This window comes from Saccopteryx bilineata, chromosome 9 (genome assembly GCF_036850765.1).
Source record: "Saccopteryx bilineata isolate mSacBil1 chromosome 9, mSacBil1_pri_phased_curated, whole genome shotgun sequence".
Taxonomy (NCBI): Eukaryota; Metazoa; Chordata; class Mammalia; order Chiroptera; family Emballonuridae; genus Saccopteryx; species Saccopteryx bilineata.
Genome location: NC_089498.1, coordinates 2,065,001 through 2,085,770, shown reverse-complemented (window position 1 = coordinate 2,085,770; position 20,770 = coordinate 2,065,001). Strand labels below are relative to the sequence as shown.

General features: G+C 44.1%; 1 protein-coding gene across 1 annotated transcript in view; it reads left to right on the top strand.

Annotated features, from left to right (window-relative positions):
- Window positions 1-20,770, top strand: part of URI1 (URI1 prefoldin like chaperone) — a 47,073-nt gene that overhangs the window by 10,709 nt on the left and 15,594 nt on the right. Inside the window, exons 2-4 of the mRNA XM_066243174.1 lie at window positions 6,677-6,711; window positions 14,040-14,118; window positions 15,157-15,292. Coding sequence (XP_066099271.1) covers window positions 6,677-6,711; window positions 14,040-14,118; window positions 15,157-15,292 — 250 coding nt within the window. The remainder of the gene's footprint in view (window positions 1-6,676; window positions 6,712-14,039; window positions 14,119-15,156; window positions 15,293-20,770) is intronic.

Genomic DNA, 20,770 nt, shown 5'->3' with positions numbered 1-20,770 from the left:
TGAGCATTGGCCTTGGCACTAGGGATAGCTCAGGTGGCCTGAGTGTCGGCCCAGGTGGTGGTTGCTGGGTGGATCCTAGTCACTGCGTATGTGGGAGTCTGTCTCCCCTCCTCTCACTTAGAAAAAAGAAGTAAAAATACTTTACTTCTGAAACACACTGAATACTTTACTTCTTTACAACCGAAACACTGTTGCCCTCCTAGAGTAAAACCCTTGCTTATGTGTTCACCTTTTTACGTATTGCCAGGTTAAGTTTTATAATAAAGTGAGCTCTGTTGAAGCAGAGGTAGAACTGGCTTATATAGAGGAGTGCCTGCCCCCTCCCCCAGTCTCTGACTGGTCCATTTCCATGTAAACGAGGACTCCGTGTCCTTACAAGTCTATCCATCCAAACAGTACCATCCGCCTGACTAGGCAGTGGTGCAGTGGATAGAGTGTCGGACTGGGATGCAGAGGACCCAGGTTCGAGACCCTGAGGTCGCCAACTTGAGCGCAGGCTCATCTGGTTTGAGCAAAGCTCACCAGCTTAGACCCAAGATCGCTGGCTTGAGCAAGGGGTTACTCGGTCTGCTGAAGCCTCCCCGCCTTTCAAGGCACATATGAGAAAGCAATCAATGAACAACTAAGGTGTTGCAACAAAAAACTGATGATTGATGCTTCTCATCTCTTTCCATTCCTGTCTGTCCCTATCCATCCCTCTCTTACTGTCTGTAAAAAAAAAAAAAGTACCATCTGATTAATTAGAATAAAGTCACTTTGATTGGTTGGTAAAGATGCAAATAAGAATACAGATGTGCAGCCTGTTGCTAGGGCAGGTCTTCAGCCCATTGGTTGATTTATAAGTTGATGAACTCCTCTTTGAAGGTTGGTTTGGATGGCAGGAACACAGTGCAGGAAGCTGGAGCTTAGTGCTGCTTTTCCCTGAAATGCAGAGCGCCTGGCAGGCCTTGTTTAGCAAGGACTACTAGACTTGATAATAATCTGAGTCCTGTCAGCCACTAGGAGTCCTTAACAGGCACGTTGATCAGGGCCTGCCGCCTGCTCACGAGTCTGAGGAACCTCTGCTTCAAGCCACGACCTTGGGGTTTCTAGCCGGGACCTCAGTGTTTCAGGTCAGTGCTCTGTGCACTGTGCCGCCACTGGTCAGGTGCTCCGTGCATTTTAATTCTATGTGTTTTAAACACTACAATATTTCACTGTTTTATGAGATCAATATTGATTTAAAGACCTGTACAGTTGCTCTCCAGTTCTTTCTGCATTTATATCGCTCCAGATAATCGATGTAGTATTTCTTTTCTCCCCAGCCGTGGTGAGATACGGTGGACTTGTACCATGTGTAAGTTACGGTACAGGAGGTGACCCCGTACTTGAGTGCATTGCAGTGATCACCACCTTAGGGCTAGCTAACACCTCTGCGGGGCCAGGGTTCTGTCTGTGTGTGAAAACGTATCTATTTGCTGTACACATAATTACAGATTTTCAGTTACTTTTTTCAGCACTTTTAGGTTTTTATTGTTTGTTAGTTTCCATTATTTTTGTTGAAGTCAGCTCTGGTCTGACGCTTGCTGTTCCTTGAAGGCCCCCGCGAAGGCCCCGGGTCTCCCCTCCGCCCCCGCTCCCCTCTGCTGATCAGAACCTGCTCTCTGTTTCCCTGGTTTTCATAAGTGTGGCTACGTTGTGCCTGACGCCTTCTATGATTTGTATTTAGTCTTTAATGAATTGTTTTTATTTTCTGCAGATCTTCACAGTCATGTTAGCCATAGTCCACTACTTGTGTAAGAATGGTCTGGGTTTCAATAGGAGAAATGTGTTAGAGGCCCGTGTAGGAGAAAGCTGGCTGATTGTCAGGTTAGCTGAAGATGGTCATGTTCATTCCGTCCTAGCTCTATTGCTTGAACGGGAAAGAACATTTAAGTGCTTTAACAAGTGGCTCTGTATAATTGGAGTTAACTTTTGGTAGCAGGTTTGGTATTTTTGCTTTCAAGATATTTAGGAAGTAAATTTGTTGAAAAGTTTTACACAGAAACACTTAGTTCATTGTAGTTTATTATTGTTTGCTGAAAGTTTTTTTCTGTTGGGAACCTGTAGTCAATTCCTCCTTTCTTTGCAAAAAAGTTTACTTAAATGACCTGTAATGTTTTACTTATTTTGTTGAAGTGCACTTAATTGGTAATGACATTTATTCACCTACTTAATTAATTGACAGAATGTCCTTTACAAACTCTTAAGCCTATTAATAAGTAACTCTCAGGTAAAAGTTAATGCCCACTATCAGCTGGCTTTAACCACCACCGATACTTTCTCCTTTCTGACTCAGCAGCATTAAAACCAGAATCGTGCCACCTGGCCCGATGACCCAGACCAGCGAGAAAAGCATACCATATAAATTTAGCCATCTCTGTTCAGTACAATCCTGTGATCGTTATTTTATCCGTTCACCAACACAGGAGGAATTCGAAACTGCAGTATAGGGAGGAATGTTTCAGAAGAGAAGGGAAGCTTCTGTGAGCGTGGTGTCATGGGAGACTCAGCCACACTTGTTCCTTTGCTAGGCTTTCTGTCACAGTCCAGTTTTAATGTGACTGTACTGACATGCGGGTGCACCATGCATGCCCCCTTGTGGACTGTTACCACAGTAAATAGCACAAGTGAAAGTAAGGAGTGGGGTGAAATCCCCCTCCTTCCCCTCCCTTCCTCCTTCCCTTCCTCCTTCCCTCCCTCCCTCCCTCCCTCCCTCCCTCCGTCCCTCCCTCTCCTTCCTTCCTTCCCTGATTTTTAAAGAGTGACAGCAAAAGAATTATTATTCCTGTTTTTCATATACTTTATTGCGTTTAAAATTGGTCAAGTATTACTTTAACCCTTTGTAACAGAATGTGTATATTGTTAGCTGGACACTGCCATTAAAAAACAGGTTGTTGTGCTGTCTGTGGTTGTCATCCTGGACATCAAATGTGATTAGTTATGAGTGCCTTAACAATATGATGAGACATGATAGTAATTACAAGGCTAGCCCACTACCCTCTTCTCCCAACACACACACACACACACGCGCGCGCGCGCGCGCGCGCGCGCGCATGCACACACGTTAATGGGCTCGGGAGATTTGCTGTTCATACTTTGTTGCTGGCCCAAAAGGGTCGGGAGCTGCATAAGACATTGGGGAGGTGAGTGTTTTGGTGATGACCCTGTGAGCCTAAGCTTCCTTGCTTTTACTGGCTCTGGTGGGAGTTTGGTGTGTGTGCCTGTGGAGGGTGGTGGGAGTGCCGGGCACTGCAGACGCAGCACCTGCCCTCCTTCCATAGCTTCCTGTACAGAGGGTGTGGGCTTCGAGATCAGGGGACCTGCTTTTGAGATGTTACTTCATCTCCGAATACAGGTTCCCTCTCGCTAAGGAGAGCTTAAAACCTCCCTTAGTGAACTAGACACAGATTGATGTTTTCTTTTTTGTATTTTTTCGAAGTGAGAAGCAGGGAGGCAGGCAGACAGACTCCCACATGTGCCCGACTGGAATCCACTGAGCACGCCCACCAGGGGGTGATGCTCTGCCCATCTGGGGTGTTGCTCTGTTGCAACCAGAGCCATTCTAGTGCCTGAGGCAGAGGCCATAGAGCCATCTTCAGCGCCCGGGCCAACTTTGCTCCAATGGAGCCTTGGCTGCGGGAGGGGAAGAGAGAGACAGAGAGGAAGGAGAGGGGGACCCTAGGGGTGGAGAAGCAGATGGGCGCTTCTCCTGTGTGCCCTGGCCGGGAATTGAACCCAGGACACCCACACGCCAAGCTGACGCTCTACCACTGAGCCAACCGGCCAGGGACACACAATTTGATGTTTATGATGTGAAGTCTTCACAAAACTCTGCTTATTCTTAGGGGAGGGGCAATTTTGAGTTATAGGGAGTATCACAGGACTGCCTGGGTACTGAGTTGTTGGTAAAAACAATCGGAATGTTGTTTTTAAAATAGAATATATTTTAAAATGTGGTAAATTGGCTCATAACCCTTCTTTACTGTGGACTTGGTGTTATGCTACTACATAAGGACATGTTTTATTTATAAATTCTTGGCTAAAAGTGTGATTATACTAAAGAATTTACTAGGTCAATTATTTTAATTTTCAAGCCTGCTTAACCGATTCTTTTTATAGAAATAATATTTTCTTTAGGTGTTAATAGTTGGATGTTTTGGTAGGTTTAACTTAAAAAACTAGAATTGTTCCTCGATAGCCGTAGTAATTAAAAAAAAAAGCTTTTGTGAAGGGCCACAAGATACTGAAGTGTCTTTATGTTGTTTTATTTGCTTTATAAGAATTACTTATAGAACCAGGCTCACTATCTTATAGGCACTTTATTTAATAGTTAAAGGAATTACTTTGAGTTCATTTTGAGAGGAAATAGGATTATTTGGAATTACTTAATTTAACAGAAAAATAGTATTTTAACTGAAGTAGATTCAAGTTTGAATCATGAGATTTACTTCCTTTTATAATTTTCCTTTGCAGCTAAATTGTAGAAATTTACTAAATTAAAAAAATAACTTACTGTAAAGAGCAGGACAGGACAGCTCAACACGTAAATACAACGGACTGTTGGGGTGCGGGCGCTGTTTGGAAGTCTGGAGTCGGTCACTGGACTGGGGCAGCCGTGGACACTCCGTCAGAGGCTGTCCGCTCCTCCCGGCCCTTCCTCTCAGAACGTTGTCTGTCTGGGTGGTGCCTCGCGGGCCCTTCTTCTAAGCCCTGCACGTAACTAACTCACCAAGACTATGATGTAAGACAAGATTTTGGCAGTGAAAGTTTCCCCTATAAATTATAAATAGATTTTTGTTGTTGTTTTACCCTTGAAATCTGCTCCGGGGAAACTGTTTTTGGAAAGGGGAGGGCGAAGGAGGGGTGGGTGTGGGGGTGGGAGGACACAGGCCTTCCTGGGCCTTGTTTTTTAAACATAAAAAGCATATGTGCCAAATTTACATATTTACTAATTAAAAAGGCTTCCTGGAAACATTAAGTGGACTATCTTCTATAACCTTTAACACTGTCACTAATGGATATTGCATAGAAAATTTCATCGAAGGTCCTTTAAATAATGTAAATGATTATGAATATGTAACTAGTTAATATGCAGCCACGACAGGATTATCGTGTAGAGGTTAATGAGCAGTCTGCTCTGTGGTGTGCGGGGCTTTCTCTCTGAGCTCTGGGCTCCCTTCATGCTTGGAGACACAGGCACTGGGATTGGAGAGCATCCTGGCTGTTTTTGGGTCTCGTCTTTTAATAGGATTGTTAAATGGGAACTTTATGAAAAACATTTTGTGAAGATTTTTTTCAACTATTTACATTTAATTCTGTTGTGTATTTTATAACTACTGCCAGCTCAGAAAAGTGAGATGGATTAATGTCGTTTCAGGCTGGTTCTCCCAGATGTAAAGTCAGTGTTCTGGTCTTTATTACCATTGTTGTTACTGTGTTGCTCTGTGATTGATACTTACCAAGAGGTCTTCATTCTAAAACAGACTTTTTATGCCCAGTTAATGTGTAGTATGGTTGGGAGTCTGATTACAGCATGCATTTTGGTATAGGATTGCTGCCTCAATATTTTAAATGTCCCAGAGGAGGACATTTATTTCAGGAATTAAATATTAGAGGAGTTTAGTGACACCCCCCATTAACCCTCCACCTTGTAATTTTTGGGTAAAAGAGTAAGCATCTACAAGGGACAGTTATTGGTACCCAGAACAGGGAGCAGAGTAGTGGGTTTCAAACCGGGTAGTTCTGCTGCTGTTTCCACGTGGCCTTGTACGAAGCCTCTTGGCTTCATCCCTTAGTCTGTCTCTAACATGGTGCTGCGCTACTGGAGATTATTGTTCAAAATTTTTATTAACGGACCATTTAAAAACATGATTAGTAATCTTTGAAAACAGTGTTACTTTTAAATGCCATTCAACTGTTCTTTTTTCCCCCTTTATTGGTTCATGTTCTCATTTGTTTTCTGAGCATTTTGAGAAGCTATTGACGTATCTCTAAGGGAAACGAGTAACTTTTACACTTAAATTTATTGTTTTAGTATTGTAAACAGTTTCTACTGGCTATGAAGTGCTTAAAATTTTATCATAATTCACGGGGTGAACAGATGGGCCGGGCTGTTCAGAGCATCTCTTTATCCCAAGTATTTCTTTTTTAAAATGTGGGAGAAACATCTCACTGAACTCATTTTTAATACATCAGAATAAAATTACAGGTGAAACGTTTGGAGATATACTGACAAAATAAAACATTTTCACTGCTGTCATTTCCTTTACTGATGAAAATGTGGATGTTACACTGGCTTTTTTGTTATTTATAACATTTGTGTATTCTACAAAATATGTAACATTGCAAACAGGTCTGTAGATTGTACCAAATACTAGTTATCTCGTATTATATGTCATCTGATAGTTATGACGCGGGCTTCGTGCCGAGTGGGAGCCGGGAGGCTGTAATTTGTTCTGCGGTTATCAGCCGCATTAGAGGCTTCTGACAAAGTGTGCTGCTGCTTCAGGCTCACACGGCCGTGTGTGTTTGACACGTAAAAATGGAGGCCGAGATGCTGTGAGATCCGTAAAGTGGTGCTCCCGCTTCTGATGCGCTGATTCTGTGGCTTGTGCACAGCCCTGTTCTCATGAGTAGTTATCTGTTTCCATGACAGGTGGTCACTAGCTGCCAGGAGAGGATCCAGCACTGGTGAGTGGAGAACGGCTTTGTCACATTTCTGAAATGCTGATGGGGTCACCCGTTGGTATTTAAATACAGTGTGCACTCCTTAGTTTTTGGTAACCAGTAATTGAATTCTAGTACTCTCCATTTTGGATGCTTTGCCACTAATTGATACTGTCTTTTACTGTCTACTGACTTACATGTTCATGATTTCATGAAGTTGTTTTACCATTTGTGTTTATTTTGATTGCCTTCTTTTCTCCTTTCTTTTTAAAGTTAGAATAATATTCAAATTATTATGAAGTAAGAGACAGAACTAGACTAATCATAGCTCTATTTGGGAATATTTCTTATATTCACAATAGAATAACAATTGGAATCAGTTGTTTTAAAATAACTGGGAATACGCATGTTTTCCTGAAGTTTGAAAAATCTAATTGCCCACATCTCAGAGCTTGCTTTATGGACTGCACTTTTTTTGCATGCAGAGAGAAGGCAAGCATATCCATCATATCTGTTTTCATATGCAAATCTTTAGTTAACAGGACGACGCTTGGTAAATAACACACCTTTCTGTGTCTGCTGAGGAGAACACTCCATTTAATGGTGACTAAATCTTATATTATGAGTCGTCCTGAGTGAGGTCTAGCTGTTAATCTTACAGATACGAAGTCACAGGGTATCCATGCTGTGTTTACGGAGATTTTGCTGAGAACAGCAGGGGTTGTCCTGGTATTGTCTGCAGGGTTATTCACACGCGTGGAAACTGTCCCTTCAGTGCCGGGATTAAACCTTTGCTGAGATACCATCAAGCATATAATATTTTAAATTTATTTTAAGAGGCTTTTTCTTCATGCCTGAGAGATCGCCAAGGAAATAATTTATAGTGTATAGCAAATGTTTTTTGGTTCAAATGCACATAGGCTGCAGGCAGGGGAAAAGTGTGGGAATCAGTGCAATCTAAACTCACCCCCTTGCTGCACTCTGACCGCCGGCCCACAAAAGGTCATCTCAGACCCATCAGACACACTTGTACTAAAAAGTCAGGGGCTCCATTAATTTCCCACAGATGCACGGTGGTGCCTGCACCCATGGTGCTGTGTGTCAGCCTTTCTGTGATGGTCCATTCGCTTCCATTATGCATTCTGTCCAGGGTGAGACTTGAAATGATAGTCCTGGGTCGAGGAATTAATCCTTCCCACCCTCACCCTGCTAATTCGGTTAAAGTGAACCATTTGACAAATGATTTGTAGAAGAAGTGTTATTAATGTTGGCTCCTCTCTATTGGTTCTCGTAAGGAATTCAGGGAATTAGCAAAAGGTTGGATTTAGTGTGAACAGATACTAATTTACACAAATGTGTGAGTAGCAGCTTCAGGTCTGTTTTGTGAGCTCCTTTTCCCTTTAGTGGGGAGAGCTTGGGGCCCAGGGGCACGTGCCCCTCCCTCCCCCCGTGTCGGTTCGTTGCTGGCAGCGGATGTGCAGAGCAGACACATGGTTGCTTTATCCGTAGCCGTGTAGTTGACGAGGCTGCAGCAGGCCCGTCTGGGGAGCGTGGATGGCAGATGAGATGTTGACTGCGGGGCAGGTGTGTGGGACTGTCTCGGTCCCCAGTTTTCCAGGGCTCCAGACCCAGGGTACCTTATCTGTGCATTCGATTTCCAGTTAAACTTGGCTTTTTCCATTTCTAATATGGCTCAGAAAACAGACTTTCCTGTGTTTTTTAGAGGATCTGGTATTGCTAGAATCTAAATGGCCAGTGAGGTCACTAATTTATTACATGAAGAACTTGAAACCAAAGTGTGTCTGTTCTTCTGAGAGCCAGGGCTTGCTGTCCTGGAGCTGCTGCTAACCCCACAGACAGTGGTGGGGCTCCTCTCCCAGGCCTGTGTGCTGCCGTTGGCATGGAGAGAGCCTGCCCCGAGGAACCCCTGGTGGGACCCTGAGCACGGAGCCCCTGCGGCCTTGTGCCGTGTGGGAGGCGGGTGCCTCTGCCCTGCTGTCGGGAGCCTGCTGCTTTCTGTTCTTCCCTTGCCCTGGTGTTAGCCTCGTCTAATAAACACCATTTGCACGGCCAGGAGCCCCTTCTTGGTGGGTGACACCAGTGTCATGAAGGCAGAGCAAAATCTTTGACGTTTAAAAATGCATGCGACTGAAGGCCATGCTGGCTTGTGCACTTTTCTTCTTTTTAAAATTGAATTTATTGGGATGACACTGGTTAATAAAATTATATAAATTCTATAATACATCATTAGTGTAGAGTGTGTGCACTTTTAGAGGATTCTTCATATAAGTGACAAGAAATGACTATTCTAGGCTTCAGAAATAATCCTAATTTTAAAAATATGTAGGACAGGAAGTAAAAATATTTGTAGAAAAGTAGGAGCAACAATTCCCTGGGGCAACAGGATCTGTCCCCCCAATTTCTTCCAGAAAATTAATTCAAATATCAGAACTTTAGTCAACTAAAGACTTTTCTAGTATTTGTTTAGTTTAAATAGATAAAAAGGAAATGTTTGAGCCTAATAGTTGAAAATTTGTATATTTTTAGAGCTAATAGTGTTTTTCAATTTAGTGAAGAATAAAACTTTTTTTAATGAAAAAAAAATTTTATAACCCTTTTTAGGAAATGAGGTATTATAAAATTTACACACAATTTTTTCATGAAATGGGGCTATGCTTCCCACTGGTTGATCCACTGTGCTGATTGTCTCTTTGTAGATTATTGGTGATTTTTAAAATCTTTTTATTCTATTCTAAAGACATGGGCTTTGGAGTCACAGACCTCCATCTGAATTCTGTCGTTCACTAACTGTAACCGTGGGTGGTCACTGAGGTCCTCACCTTTCTCCTTGTGAATTGATGATGGTACTTCTTAACTTGAAGATTAGGTGAGGCAGCGTCTTTAGGATGAAAACCCAGACTTGTACTAGAAAATATGAATATTAGCTCTGATCTTTTTTGAAAAATTTTTTTTTTATTTTTTGGTATTTCTCTGAAGTTGGGAACGGGGAGGCAGTCAGACAGACCCCCGCATGCGCCCGACCAGGATCCACCCGGCATGCCCACCAGGGGGCGATGCTCTGCCCATCCGGGGAGTCATTCTGCCGCAATCAGAGCCACTCTAGCGCCTGAGGCAGAGGCCACAGAGCCATCCTCAGCGCTTGGGCAAACTTTGCTCCAATGGAGCCTTGGCTGCGGGAGGGGAGGAGAAAGACAGAGAGGAAGGAGAGGGGGAGGGGTGGAGAAGCAGATGGGTGCTTCTCCTGTGTGCCCTGGCCAGGAATCGAACCCAGGACCCCTGCACGCCAGGCTGACGCTCTACCACTGAGCCAACCGGCCAGGGCCCTTTTTTGAAAATTTTAATGGTCAAGTGTCCTCACTGAGCTGAGTGACAGCACTGTGGGCCCACCACACCTGCCTGGGGAATGGCGGGGCCTTCTGCCACTTCAGCTTCCTGCTTTAAGTTTCTCTGTTTATTACTTAAAGTCATTTTAATTATTTAAAGGAACTTTTGGGTTTTTGTGTTTTTTTTTGTATTTTTCTGAAGCTGGAAACGGGGAGAGACAGTCAGACAGACTCCCGCATGCGCCCGACCGGGATCCACCCGGCACGCCCACCAGGGGGCGACGCTCTGTCCACCAGGGGGCGATGCTCTGCCCCTCTGGGACGTCGCTCTGTTGCGACCAGAGCCACTCTAGCGCCTGGGGCAGAGGCCAAGGAGCCATCCCCAGCACCCGGGCCATCCTTGTTCCAATGGAGCCTCGCTGTGGGAGGGGAAGAGAGAGACAGAGAGGAAGGAGAGGGGGAGGGGTGGAGAAGCAGATGGGCGCTTCTCCTGTGGCCCTGGCCGGGAATTGAACCGGGGACTTCTGCACGCCAGGCCTATGCTTTACCACTGAGCCAACCGGCCAGGGCAGGAATTTTTGTTTTTTAAAGCTACTTATTTTTTATTATTTAAAGGAAATTGGGTTCTTTATCACTTGCTTCAGGCAAGGAATATAGAACCTTTCTCTTTTTAAAATATATATATATATATATTTTGCATTTAAGAAGAGGATTAAAAATACAGAGAATTCATCTCATATTCCCCCATCTCTTTTTTCATGTTGTTGTGAAAATCTTCAGACATACAGAAAAGTTGGAAGGAGTCGTGTGGTGCACCTTGATCACTTACATACCCCTCCACACCACAGCCCATTGACCCGTTTCTTTTCTGATGCCTTTCAAAGTCGGGTGTGGGCATCAGAGTACTTCTGTAAGTACTTGAGTGTCCCCATCCTTGAACTTTCATTCTTTTTACAACGTCAAGAAAGTAAGGTGTTTCCCTTGGGAGCTGCCCTGGTCTTCGTGCGTGAGAGTGAGGCCAGTTCATGGTGGTGTTGAGCCCGTGGCTGCCTGTTCTGAAGACATCATGTGTTTCTCAGAAGTCCTGTAAGGCCTGACCAGTAGGACTCAGAGCCAGACTGCAGAAGTTTCTGATAGGCTTGCCAGCAGGGCTTTAGTTCTGGTTTTCTACAAGGAATGGTGTCTGAGGAGAGCTGATGCACGTTAAATCTTACTGATTGGATACTTTAAAATTTTTTTAACTATCTTTTGGATAATTTTTACAAATTAAGAATTGAAGGCTGGACTTCCATCTATGATGGTTTGCTATGGTAAAGGCAAACAGGGAGGTCTGTGGAGTCTAAGCAGCTTGAGAGATTTACCCTAACCTTGCTGGGGTTTAGTTTCCATTTGAAAAAACATTATTTTGCCTCTTATGACTACACATTTTTAATATGATGACTTTGTCCCAAAAGTTTCTAACTAGTAAAGTAGGAAAACCCTGTTCAAATTTTGTTAAAATAAAAGATTTCCTACTTAGCTTCTATAATAATAGTTCTTAGAATCATTTGTGTACTTTTTGCTGCATTGGCTTTCTGGTCTTCAGTGGGACTCTTAAGCTCTAAGTGATGGAGGCCGTTGGGAGTGAATCTGACCAAGGGCTTGACCGTGGGCCTTTCCCCTCAAGCTGAGATTCCTCCCAGAGATGCTGCCTGCTGCCTCCTGCAGAGGCAGTGTCTGTGGGGGCTGCATTTTAGATTATTTTAATTTTAATTTTTAGAAAACAATTAAGAATTCAGAAATAATTCCAGTCAGTCTTAAACGGTCCTCCAGTATGTTTACATTTTTGTTCTCAGAGAACTACTGATGACATTAAAACTGAATATACTTGATTCTGAATGTTGGCATTGATCGCTTGTACGACTCTGGTTGAATCTGCTGTTCCTCTAATATACAAGGAGGTGTTTTGTGAAGAAGTCCCCCTTTCCTAGGTGTAGTTACCAAAATAAGATACATTGAATGCTAGCTTTAATACTAAATTTTTAACAGTTGTAGGAACATTTAGACATTTCAGCTGATGAATAGTTCTTGAGCATTTGCAAAATTACTTACCTAAAACACATAACTGTTAGTGTTTAGTGGGTTTAATAATGAATTTACTGTGTGTGGGCATTGTACCCAATCAGTTCTTTGTAGACACAAACTAGCTCATTGACTGCTCACACCAGCCCTGAATCCAAAGCCCCTTGAATGGTCACATTTAGCTATATTGTATTTCAGAAAGGCCTATTTGTATCACATTAGATGAATTTAACATAGTGGAATTTTACCCTGGTAATGGTCTCAAAAAATTTTAGAATTGGTGTTTTTGATACTTCACGGGAAGAGGGATATTGGATGCTTCTTGTAGATGTTCAGGGCTAGAGGCAGGGTGTTAAACCCTACGCTTCTCTTGACTCTGTGGGGCAGGGTAGCGTTATTCCGGTTTTTCCCTTGAGACGCTGGGGTGAGGCTGGTTTGTGTGCTTTATTGGGGGGCTGGACTTCACCCTGGGTCTGACTTCAAAGCCATGTTCCTCTGGGACATAGCCCTGTGCATGAAAAAGGTTTCTTTCTTAAAAATAATTTTATTTATATAAAAATTTATCCAGAAGGATGATCTTGCCTTAAATGGATAGAATAAAGACATTTCGTGTTTATTTATAAAAAAGGGTTTTAGGGGAAAAGCTTTTTAAAAGCACTTGAACACTAGAACATAAAAAGGCTTGCTTGAGAGAAATAGAGGTCAGAAGATGTAGGTTAAATTCATTGCTTACCACTTCTGGAGAGAAGAGATCTGATTTCTCTTAAAATGTGTCTTTTTTTCTATCTTCCTTCTTTCTCTTCTGTAAGAGGAAAATGTTGATAAGTGACATCTACTGCCAGAATATTTTTAGGATGAGTGACATGTATGTGAAATTCCTTGGTATTCTTTACACTAAATGAGATAATCGTTATTAATTAAGCTGCTGTTGCTGTGGGGACCTCAGAAGCAAGCTGAAGCCCACCCTGGGGTGTTCACAGAGCAGGCATTTTTATTATCTGGAGAGCGATTATCTGTGTTGCAGTTTATCCTAATTTCAGTTTGACAACACCTACATGTTCTTTTAAATTACTTGCTGAATTGGTGAATTTAGTTATTTTTAAAAATTGAGTGCTTTAAAAAATTTCAGCGCCCTGGTTTGGCCTGCATCTGACACACTGGTGGGGGCCCTCAGGAAAGCTCGTCTGCAGACAGGCATCTCGGCACAGACGCCTGGCTGTTCATTTCCAGTAGGTGTGAACACGGAGGAGGCCTCTAGCGTGGAAGTGTAGGACCGTCTCGGCTCCTCCCGAACTGACATGTTTTGGTTGTTTGAAACTAATTTATTAGGGAGCTGTTTTGATATAAGATGAAACAGACTCCAGTGCCAGATTGATGTGCCTTTAGTAGGTAGCATCATCCCTGCCTCATTTCTTCTAGCCTGGAAGGTTCTTGCCGCACGAGAACCGGTCCCGTTAGCGTGAACAAGAGAGGGCCACGAGGCCACCTCTGTAGCCCCAGGTTTCTGAGGGCGGCAGCCCCTGCTCAGCCCTGGTGCTCCTGCTCCCTCCACAGCGCTGGTGGTTCCGCAGGGGCCGCCCAAGCCTCTTCTCCTTCCTCCCGAGTGGGTTAGCTCCGGCACCAGCCCTCCTGGCCGTCTCCCTTACTGTCCCCATTTCGTTTAGTTCAGAGGATCTTCCCCCTCAGGGGACTCTGCTTCCAAAGATGTGCGTGTCTGCTTCCAACAGCAAAGGTCCCTGAGTGCCTTCATGCTTTGTGAAATATATAAACGTATGGTGGAATACTGCCACTGCTAAACTTTCTAAAAGCAGGGTTTTTAAATTAAAAAATACTTTAATCTTTAAATGGCTAAAATTAGGTTTTTGATTAGCTTGTATTATGATACACAGCCCCCTTGAGGAATTAATTTGTATATTCATTTAGTATCTGGCACGTTTTTGTCAACAGGAAGAAGGTAGATAATGACTATAACGCCCTTCAAGAAAGACTCAGCACCCTGCCTGATAAGCTGTCTTACAATATCATGGTACGTCTGCTGTGTGCTTCTCTCAAAGCAGCATGCTGGTTCTTGTGAAGACATCAGCTGTGTCAAGTAATAAAACGCTTCTGACTCGAGGTGTGTGTGCTTCCAAGTTGCCAGGCTGATGGCCTGTGTCAGAGGCAACTGCTGTAGCAAGTAACGTACCAGTTATTATAGGAATAGTTGGTATCTACGTCTTTCCCTTTTTTCCCAGACATATTAAATTATCATGTTATGGTGACATAAATGGCACAAATGTTAGCACAAGATGTGACATATTTGGTATACAGATTTACTATGTTAGAAAACTGTAATTATGACAGAAATATGGCTCCTCGTTGCTTCCTGCTAACCAGAGCAGGAGTAGACCATGATGTTGTGTAATTCACAGAGTTAAACCCTAGAACACTGATTTTATATAAAAAGGTATTGCTGGTTTTTGTTTGAATAATCTTCATATTGACATAGTCTCTGCTCATGAGCCCTGGGCTAGATTCTCTCATTGCATGAACATTCCTTTCCACAGAGACTGTTCTTCATTACACCAGCCCAAGCACTTTGTAAAGGTATTGCTGTCTATTATACTGGCCCAAATAGTGTGTGCATTTGGTCGACTCGTTAAAGCTATTTACTTATTTATTCCTGCTTTGCAAAAAGAAATAGCTATTTTATTGGAAATAATTTTCAGTTTTTAAATCACAGGTATTTATTAACTGAATATTTCATTCTAAGTTTGCTTTTATTTAGATTTATGGGTAAACAGAAAGTACAAACATTCAGAGAGACGCCGGTTTCTCTGAGAGTTGCACGTAAATGTGCTGGTGTCTTTCCCCTGGAGTTGAGTTATTAACCTGAAACAATTTTCTGTAGGTTTCCTAGTGAAACTTGAACATAACTTTAAATTTCTGTGAAGTTAACATTTTATTTTTCTTAGTGTATAGATTAAAAAGACCTCAATCCAGAGCTTTTAATGCTAAGTGTTTCATAAAATGTGTTTTTTCTGTGTGTCCTTATTTTTCTTTTTCTTTCTTTTTTTTTGAATAGGTACCATTTGGCCCTTTTGCCTTCATGCCAGGACAACTTGTCCACACTAATGAAGTCACTGTTCTACTTGGGGACAATTGGTTTGCCAAGTGCTCAGCAAAGCAGGCCGTGGGCTTGGTCGAGCACCGGAAAGGACGTATGTACCTGCACACAAGATGTGTCTTTGCTGGGTGTGTGCTGCCGCCACGCGCCATGCTGGTGGGCTACTTGTTAACGGCCAGCACTTTCCGTGACTTGCAGTCCAGGCTGTCTGTGGTTCTGCCGATTGCAGGCCGCTGGAGAAGAACCAGCACGTGGGAGTGGGCCCTGGGTGCCGGCCCCTCGGGGCCGGATCAGCACCCACATCAGCATGTTTTTAGAAACTGCAGCATGTAAATGTCATGGCACGTGGATTTGTAGGGAGAAGTTGTGGAGATGTAAGAATTGGGGTCATTTTATGTTTCATAATTGGTTCATTGTAGGTCCTTTCATTGATCTACGTTTGCTCTTAATACTTGAGTACCCAGGAGGAATTCACTTTCCCCTTACTGAGCCAAGAGAAACACCTGTTTGCAAAAGGTAGACCCAGTGCTTCAACATACGGCACTTTTTGGTTTGGAAGAAGTGATAGTTTTATTTTGCAGAAGAGGCCAGGTGTGGAGCGCCGCCCCCTAGCCACACCCTCATACCTGTGCAGCGGTGTGAGTGCGGACCTGTGCGCCGCATGCTGAGGAGCCCGTTCCTCAGTGTTGTCTCCCTTTGATCTCCTTCACTGGTGCATACCTCACTGTGTCGTTGGATGGGTTGGATCGGGTCCTAGCTTAGTTGCATTTTAAAATTAGGAGTATTAATCTGTGTTCTTATTTCTGTAATTCCGTTACTTAAATTGGTAGTATAATATAACCTCTCCCCGCTTTTTAACCTAGTCAAATGTGTGTTTGAGAATAAATTTTTGAGGATCCTTCTACATAAATGAGGTCATGTAGATAGAAAACAGCTGAGTTTTCTAAAGCTGAAATCATTTCCCTTATACATGAGTGGGTCCTAGCTAGAGAACTCATTCACTCAGTGAAATTCTGGGTCTGTATTTGGAGACTAATAAGTTTATAATTGATGTATATTTTAATCTTTTGTGACACTAATCAGAATCTTATTGTTAGGTCTGTATATAATTTCTGGCGTGATAATTCTTTTGGCATTGCTGCCTCAAAGTAAGTTCTGTGCATGAGTTAGAGGGAGGGCAAGAGAGGACACCGCTCTGTCTTAGGGGCCTTTCCCAACGGGAGGGCCTTACTTACCAGGGAGCTCTGCGGGTATGAAATCAGTTCACTGTCTCTTCACGTTTTTCATTTTGATTTTTATATGGATATTTCAGCAAAGACATCTTTAGACTTTGTTATGACTTGATTTGTTAATGGGAGATTACATAGAGTAGAGCTCTAGAATACAGAAATATTTTTTTTGCAAATCTCTTTCTAATGTTAAAAAGGGTTTTGGAAATGACCAAATATAATGACTTTTGGGATCATATTTGTCTAAGATAATTTTCAGAATATATACATGTAAATTATGTTTGAAAGCCCAATGTGGTATTTCTAAAAAGTTGTTTTATTGACATGGTTTTATAATCATAATAACTGAAGAAACTGTTTAGGCATATTGTTGTACTTGACATTTATTAACAAAAGATACTTCATTTTTCTTAAGGCAGAAGAAATACAACAAGTTAAACGGGGTCCCTCAGGGCTGGCAGGTCTCTGGGGAAGGTGGGGGGAGGTGCTCTCATGCTAACAGAGGAGCTGAAGGGGCAGAGTGGGTCCGGGAGAGAGCAGGGCCCGGAGCAGGTGCTCTGAGGAGAGGCTCTCCATGAGGTCTGCCCTTGGGGCTCCTCCCCCGAGTTCCTGCCACTCACGGGACCGGGGCTCGCCCGAGTTCCTGCCGCTCACGGACCGGACCGGGGCCAGCTTTCACACGTCTTCTTTAATTTTTACAATTATGAGAGTGAGATGGACTTTTCCTTTGGTTTACTGTTCTGTGAGTTACAGCACACGTCCAGGTGTGTCCAGCCAGGGCCCCAGAGGATGCGAGGAGGGTGCTGGGTGCCGCACCGTCAGGCGCAGGGCCCTCGCTCCGCCCGGGGCTGCACGGCCGCTGCTCCCAGAGGCCCCTGTGTACGGTCGCTCTCCTCCCCCGCTTCCCGGGTCTCCGCCTGTCTGTGCCCTCGCAAGTGGGATTGCGTGATTTGTATGTGTCTCTGGGTCTCTCCTGCTTGGAATTAGTTGACCCTTTTGGATTTGTACATTCAAGTCTTGTGCAATTCAAGTATATATTTGTCATTATTTCTTCAAATAATCTTTTGCCACTTACTGTTTTTCCCTTCTGTGATTACTTAAAATGATATTGATCCACTTATAGGATCCCATGAGTCCCTTGGGGTCAGTTTACTTCTTTTTTCTTTCTGCTCCTTAGATTTGATCATTTTAAATGTTCAGTCTTCAGGTTCATTGATTACTTTTACTGCTTGCTCAGATATGCCATTGAACTACTCTGTGAATGTTTCAGTTCAGTTATTAATTTTTTTAGCTTCAGAATTTCTGATGGTTCTCTTTTATGACTTTTTTTATTTTGTTTTTTTTAACAGAGACAGAGAGAGAGTCAGAGAGAGGGATAAATAGGGACAGACAGACAGGAATGGAGAGAGATGAGAAGCATCAATCATCAGTTTTTCGTTGTGACACCTTAGTTGTTCATTGATTGCTTTCTCATCTGTGCCTTGACCGTGGGCCTTCAGCAGACCGAGTGACCCCTTGCTCAAGCCAGCGACTTCCCTTGCTCAAGCCAGCGACTTTGGGTCCAAGCTGGTGAGCTTTGCCCAAACCAGATGAGCCCGCGCTCAAGCTGGCGACCTCAGGGTCTCGAACCTGGGTCCTCTGCATCCCAGTCTGACCTCTGTCCACTGTGCCACCTCCTGGTCAGGCCTTTTTTATGACTTCTGTCTTTGTTAATGTTCTTATTTTGTTCATAGGTTGTTTTCTTTATTTCCTTTAGTTCTTTGTTTCTCTTTAGGTCTTTGAACATACTGAAGACAATTGTTTTAAAGTCTTTGTCTAGTACTTCTAATGCCTGTGTTTCTTTAGGGATGGGACAGTTTCTGGAGATTTATTGTTTTTATTTTTTAAGACTTTTATTTCATTGATTTACAGAGAGAGGAGTGAGGAGGGGAGAGCGACAAGCATCATTTTGTTGGCACTTCACTGTAGCTGTTCGTTTCTTGCTGGTTGCTTGTCCTGTGTCCCCTGACAGGGCAATCCCATGGTTGTGAACGGGTGACCTCAGTGTTCCAGGTCGGTTCTGTCTCCACTGCACCATCGCAGGTCAGGCAGGATTTACTGTTTTCAACATGTTTTTCTGTTTATCGTTTGCCTTTTGATTTTTTTAATGGAATCTGAGGATTTTTAAAACAGTCACCTTTCCTGGTCTTCCTATTCTTTGCAGACTCGTAGGAGGAACTTCCCTAATTAACTGGACATGTCCTGAGCCTTTGTTTCAACCTGAAGTGAAAGGTGGTTTTTTTTCCACATGTTTTCTGAACAGATGACTTTCCTGGGCTAGTGTATGGATTTTTAAATTTTCCATAGACGCAGCTGACTTTGAGTGTCTTGATTTCCCAGAGATCCTCACCTCAGTTTCCCTTTGCAGCCTCAGGCTGTCTGCCGTGTGGCTCCCCGTCTCTTGCCCCTGAGGCCTGGGGTCGGGAGCCCCTGCAGCTTTCATGGGCAGGGCTTCCACTGGAGCTGGTGCCTGGTGTGGGGAGACTGTGTACCAGTCCCTCGGGCCGGCTGCAGTGTGGCAGTGAGTAGGCTGGTCTGCCCTCTCTGGTCCAGGAAGGAAATCGGGACCTGGCTGCCACCTTCTTTGATCAGCGCTGTTTCACACTGTGAGGGCGGGGACATGCGGACGCAGGGCGCAGGCCATGGGTCTTCCTGCCGTTCTGACTGGGTTTCCTTGTGTGGGTTCTCTTGGTTGCTAGACCTCTGACTGTTTTCCCGAGTTCCTGTACTGGACTTGGTTTCTGGTTGTTCTCTGATGTTTCCATCAGGGAACAAGACCTGGAGCTTTTGTGTCTAGTCTTGCTCCTCTCTGGTGTTTTAGGGGAAGATTTTATACTCCTTTGAGCATAAGAAACTTCTGAACATGTGTGTTGTGAGCACATGTGGTGAGTGAACCGTCCAGGAGAAGGGAAACAAGGCAGGGCCTGGGAGGAGGCGGGGCTGAAGGTGTAGCGGAAAGCAGCTCTGAGAAGTGCAGTGAGGCGTGAGGGGCCAGGGGAAGAACATCTGAGTGAGAGGAGCTGGAGAGTCCAGTCTCCGTGTTGATGAGGTCAGGCTTACTTGCTCAGAAGCGGGAACGGCTAGGACCTTGACGTTTGTGTGGAACGTGTATTCAGGAGATACGACATGGCTGACATAGTCATCAGCAGAGTTTTATAGTTTATCTTAGGAGGCCGTGTGTGTGTGTTCCTGAGTATCTTCAGTGAGGCACAGCCTAAGTGCATTGATGTTTTGCTACAAACTAGACAGTTAGGGTTTTGGTTTTATTTCTGTAACAAACATACATGGCTTTACAACATCATGGGCTGCGCCCACTTAATCCTCATGCTGAGCAAGTAGCAGGTCTGCCCCGTGCCTCTCGGCCCTGTTCCTGGTGCCCGAGGCCATGACTTCCGTCTTTGCACTGATATTTGACTCTCCTCTTTTTACCCATATTTCCCAGGTAGTTCACATGTTCTTTCTTGATTTTGTTTTTCAATTTTGTGTATAATAAGTCCTCTCTTAACATCACCAATAGGTTCTGAGAACGTACATTGAGGCCAGTCTTACCGTCGGCTGATTGGCACGAACGAGACCTAAGGCCCTGTAGCACCTCATTGGTGCTGTAAGGACCGACGGTGAACAGAGCGGCGTCACCGGGGACCCGGCACAGTGTGTGTCAGGCCCGCCTGTGGGTAGAGGGTGCGTCTGGTCCGGCGGGCTCTTCGCTGTCCCTGCACCCCAGGCGTCCTAACACCGTCTGCTCCGGTGGTTAAGTGGGTGTCCCTGCTCAGACACAGTGTCATTTCCCTGCTTGTCTGTGTTTCTTTGTTGTTTGTTGAGGTGGTCTTACCCATCGTTGTTTCACTTTGTTCTCAGAGTCGTCCTCGTCTTGCTTGGGTGTGGCTGGCTCCACCCTGGACGGAGGGCAGCTGTCCTGCTGCTGTCATCCCTCTGAGCCCTTGGTCCCTGCTCCCTGGGCACCTCCTCGCAGGGCTTACTCATCCTGTTGCAGACAGCCTCTAGGAACGTTCTGGGAAGTACATTTCTCTTGTGTGTGCGTGTGGAATTTTGCACGTATTTAAGTATTTTTTGTACTCTTGCGTTATGTGACCGGACTGTTTAGAATCCTAGGTTTTAAGCATTTTTTTTTCCTCAGAAATTTGAAGGTGTTATTCTCTTCCTGTCGATCATGTGCCATTATATTTCCTTTGGGTGGAACTTGTTTTCTCGTTAGAGGGTGCGTCTGTGGCTTCGTTCCCCACCATCTGCGTCACCACAGCAGACGCAGGCCTGTGCGGCCTTGTGAGTGTCCACTGGGAATC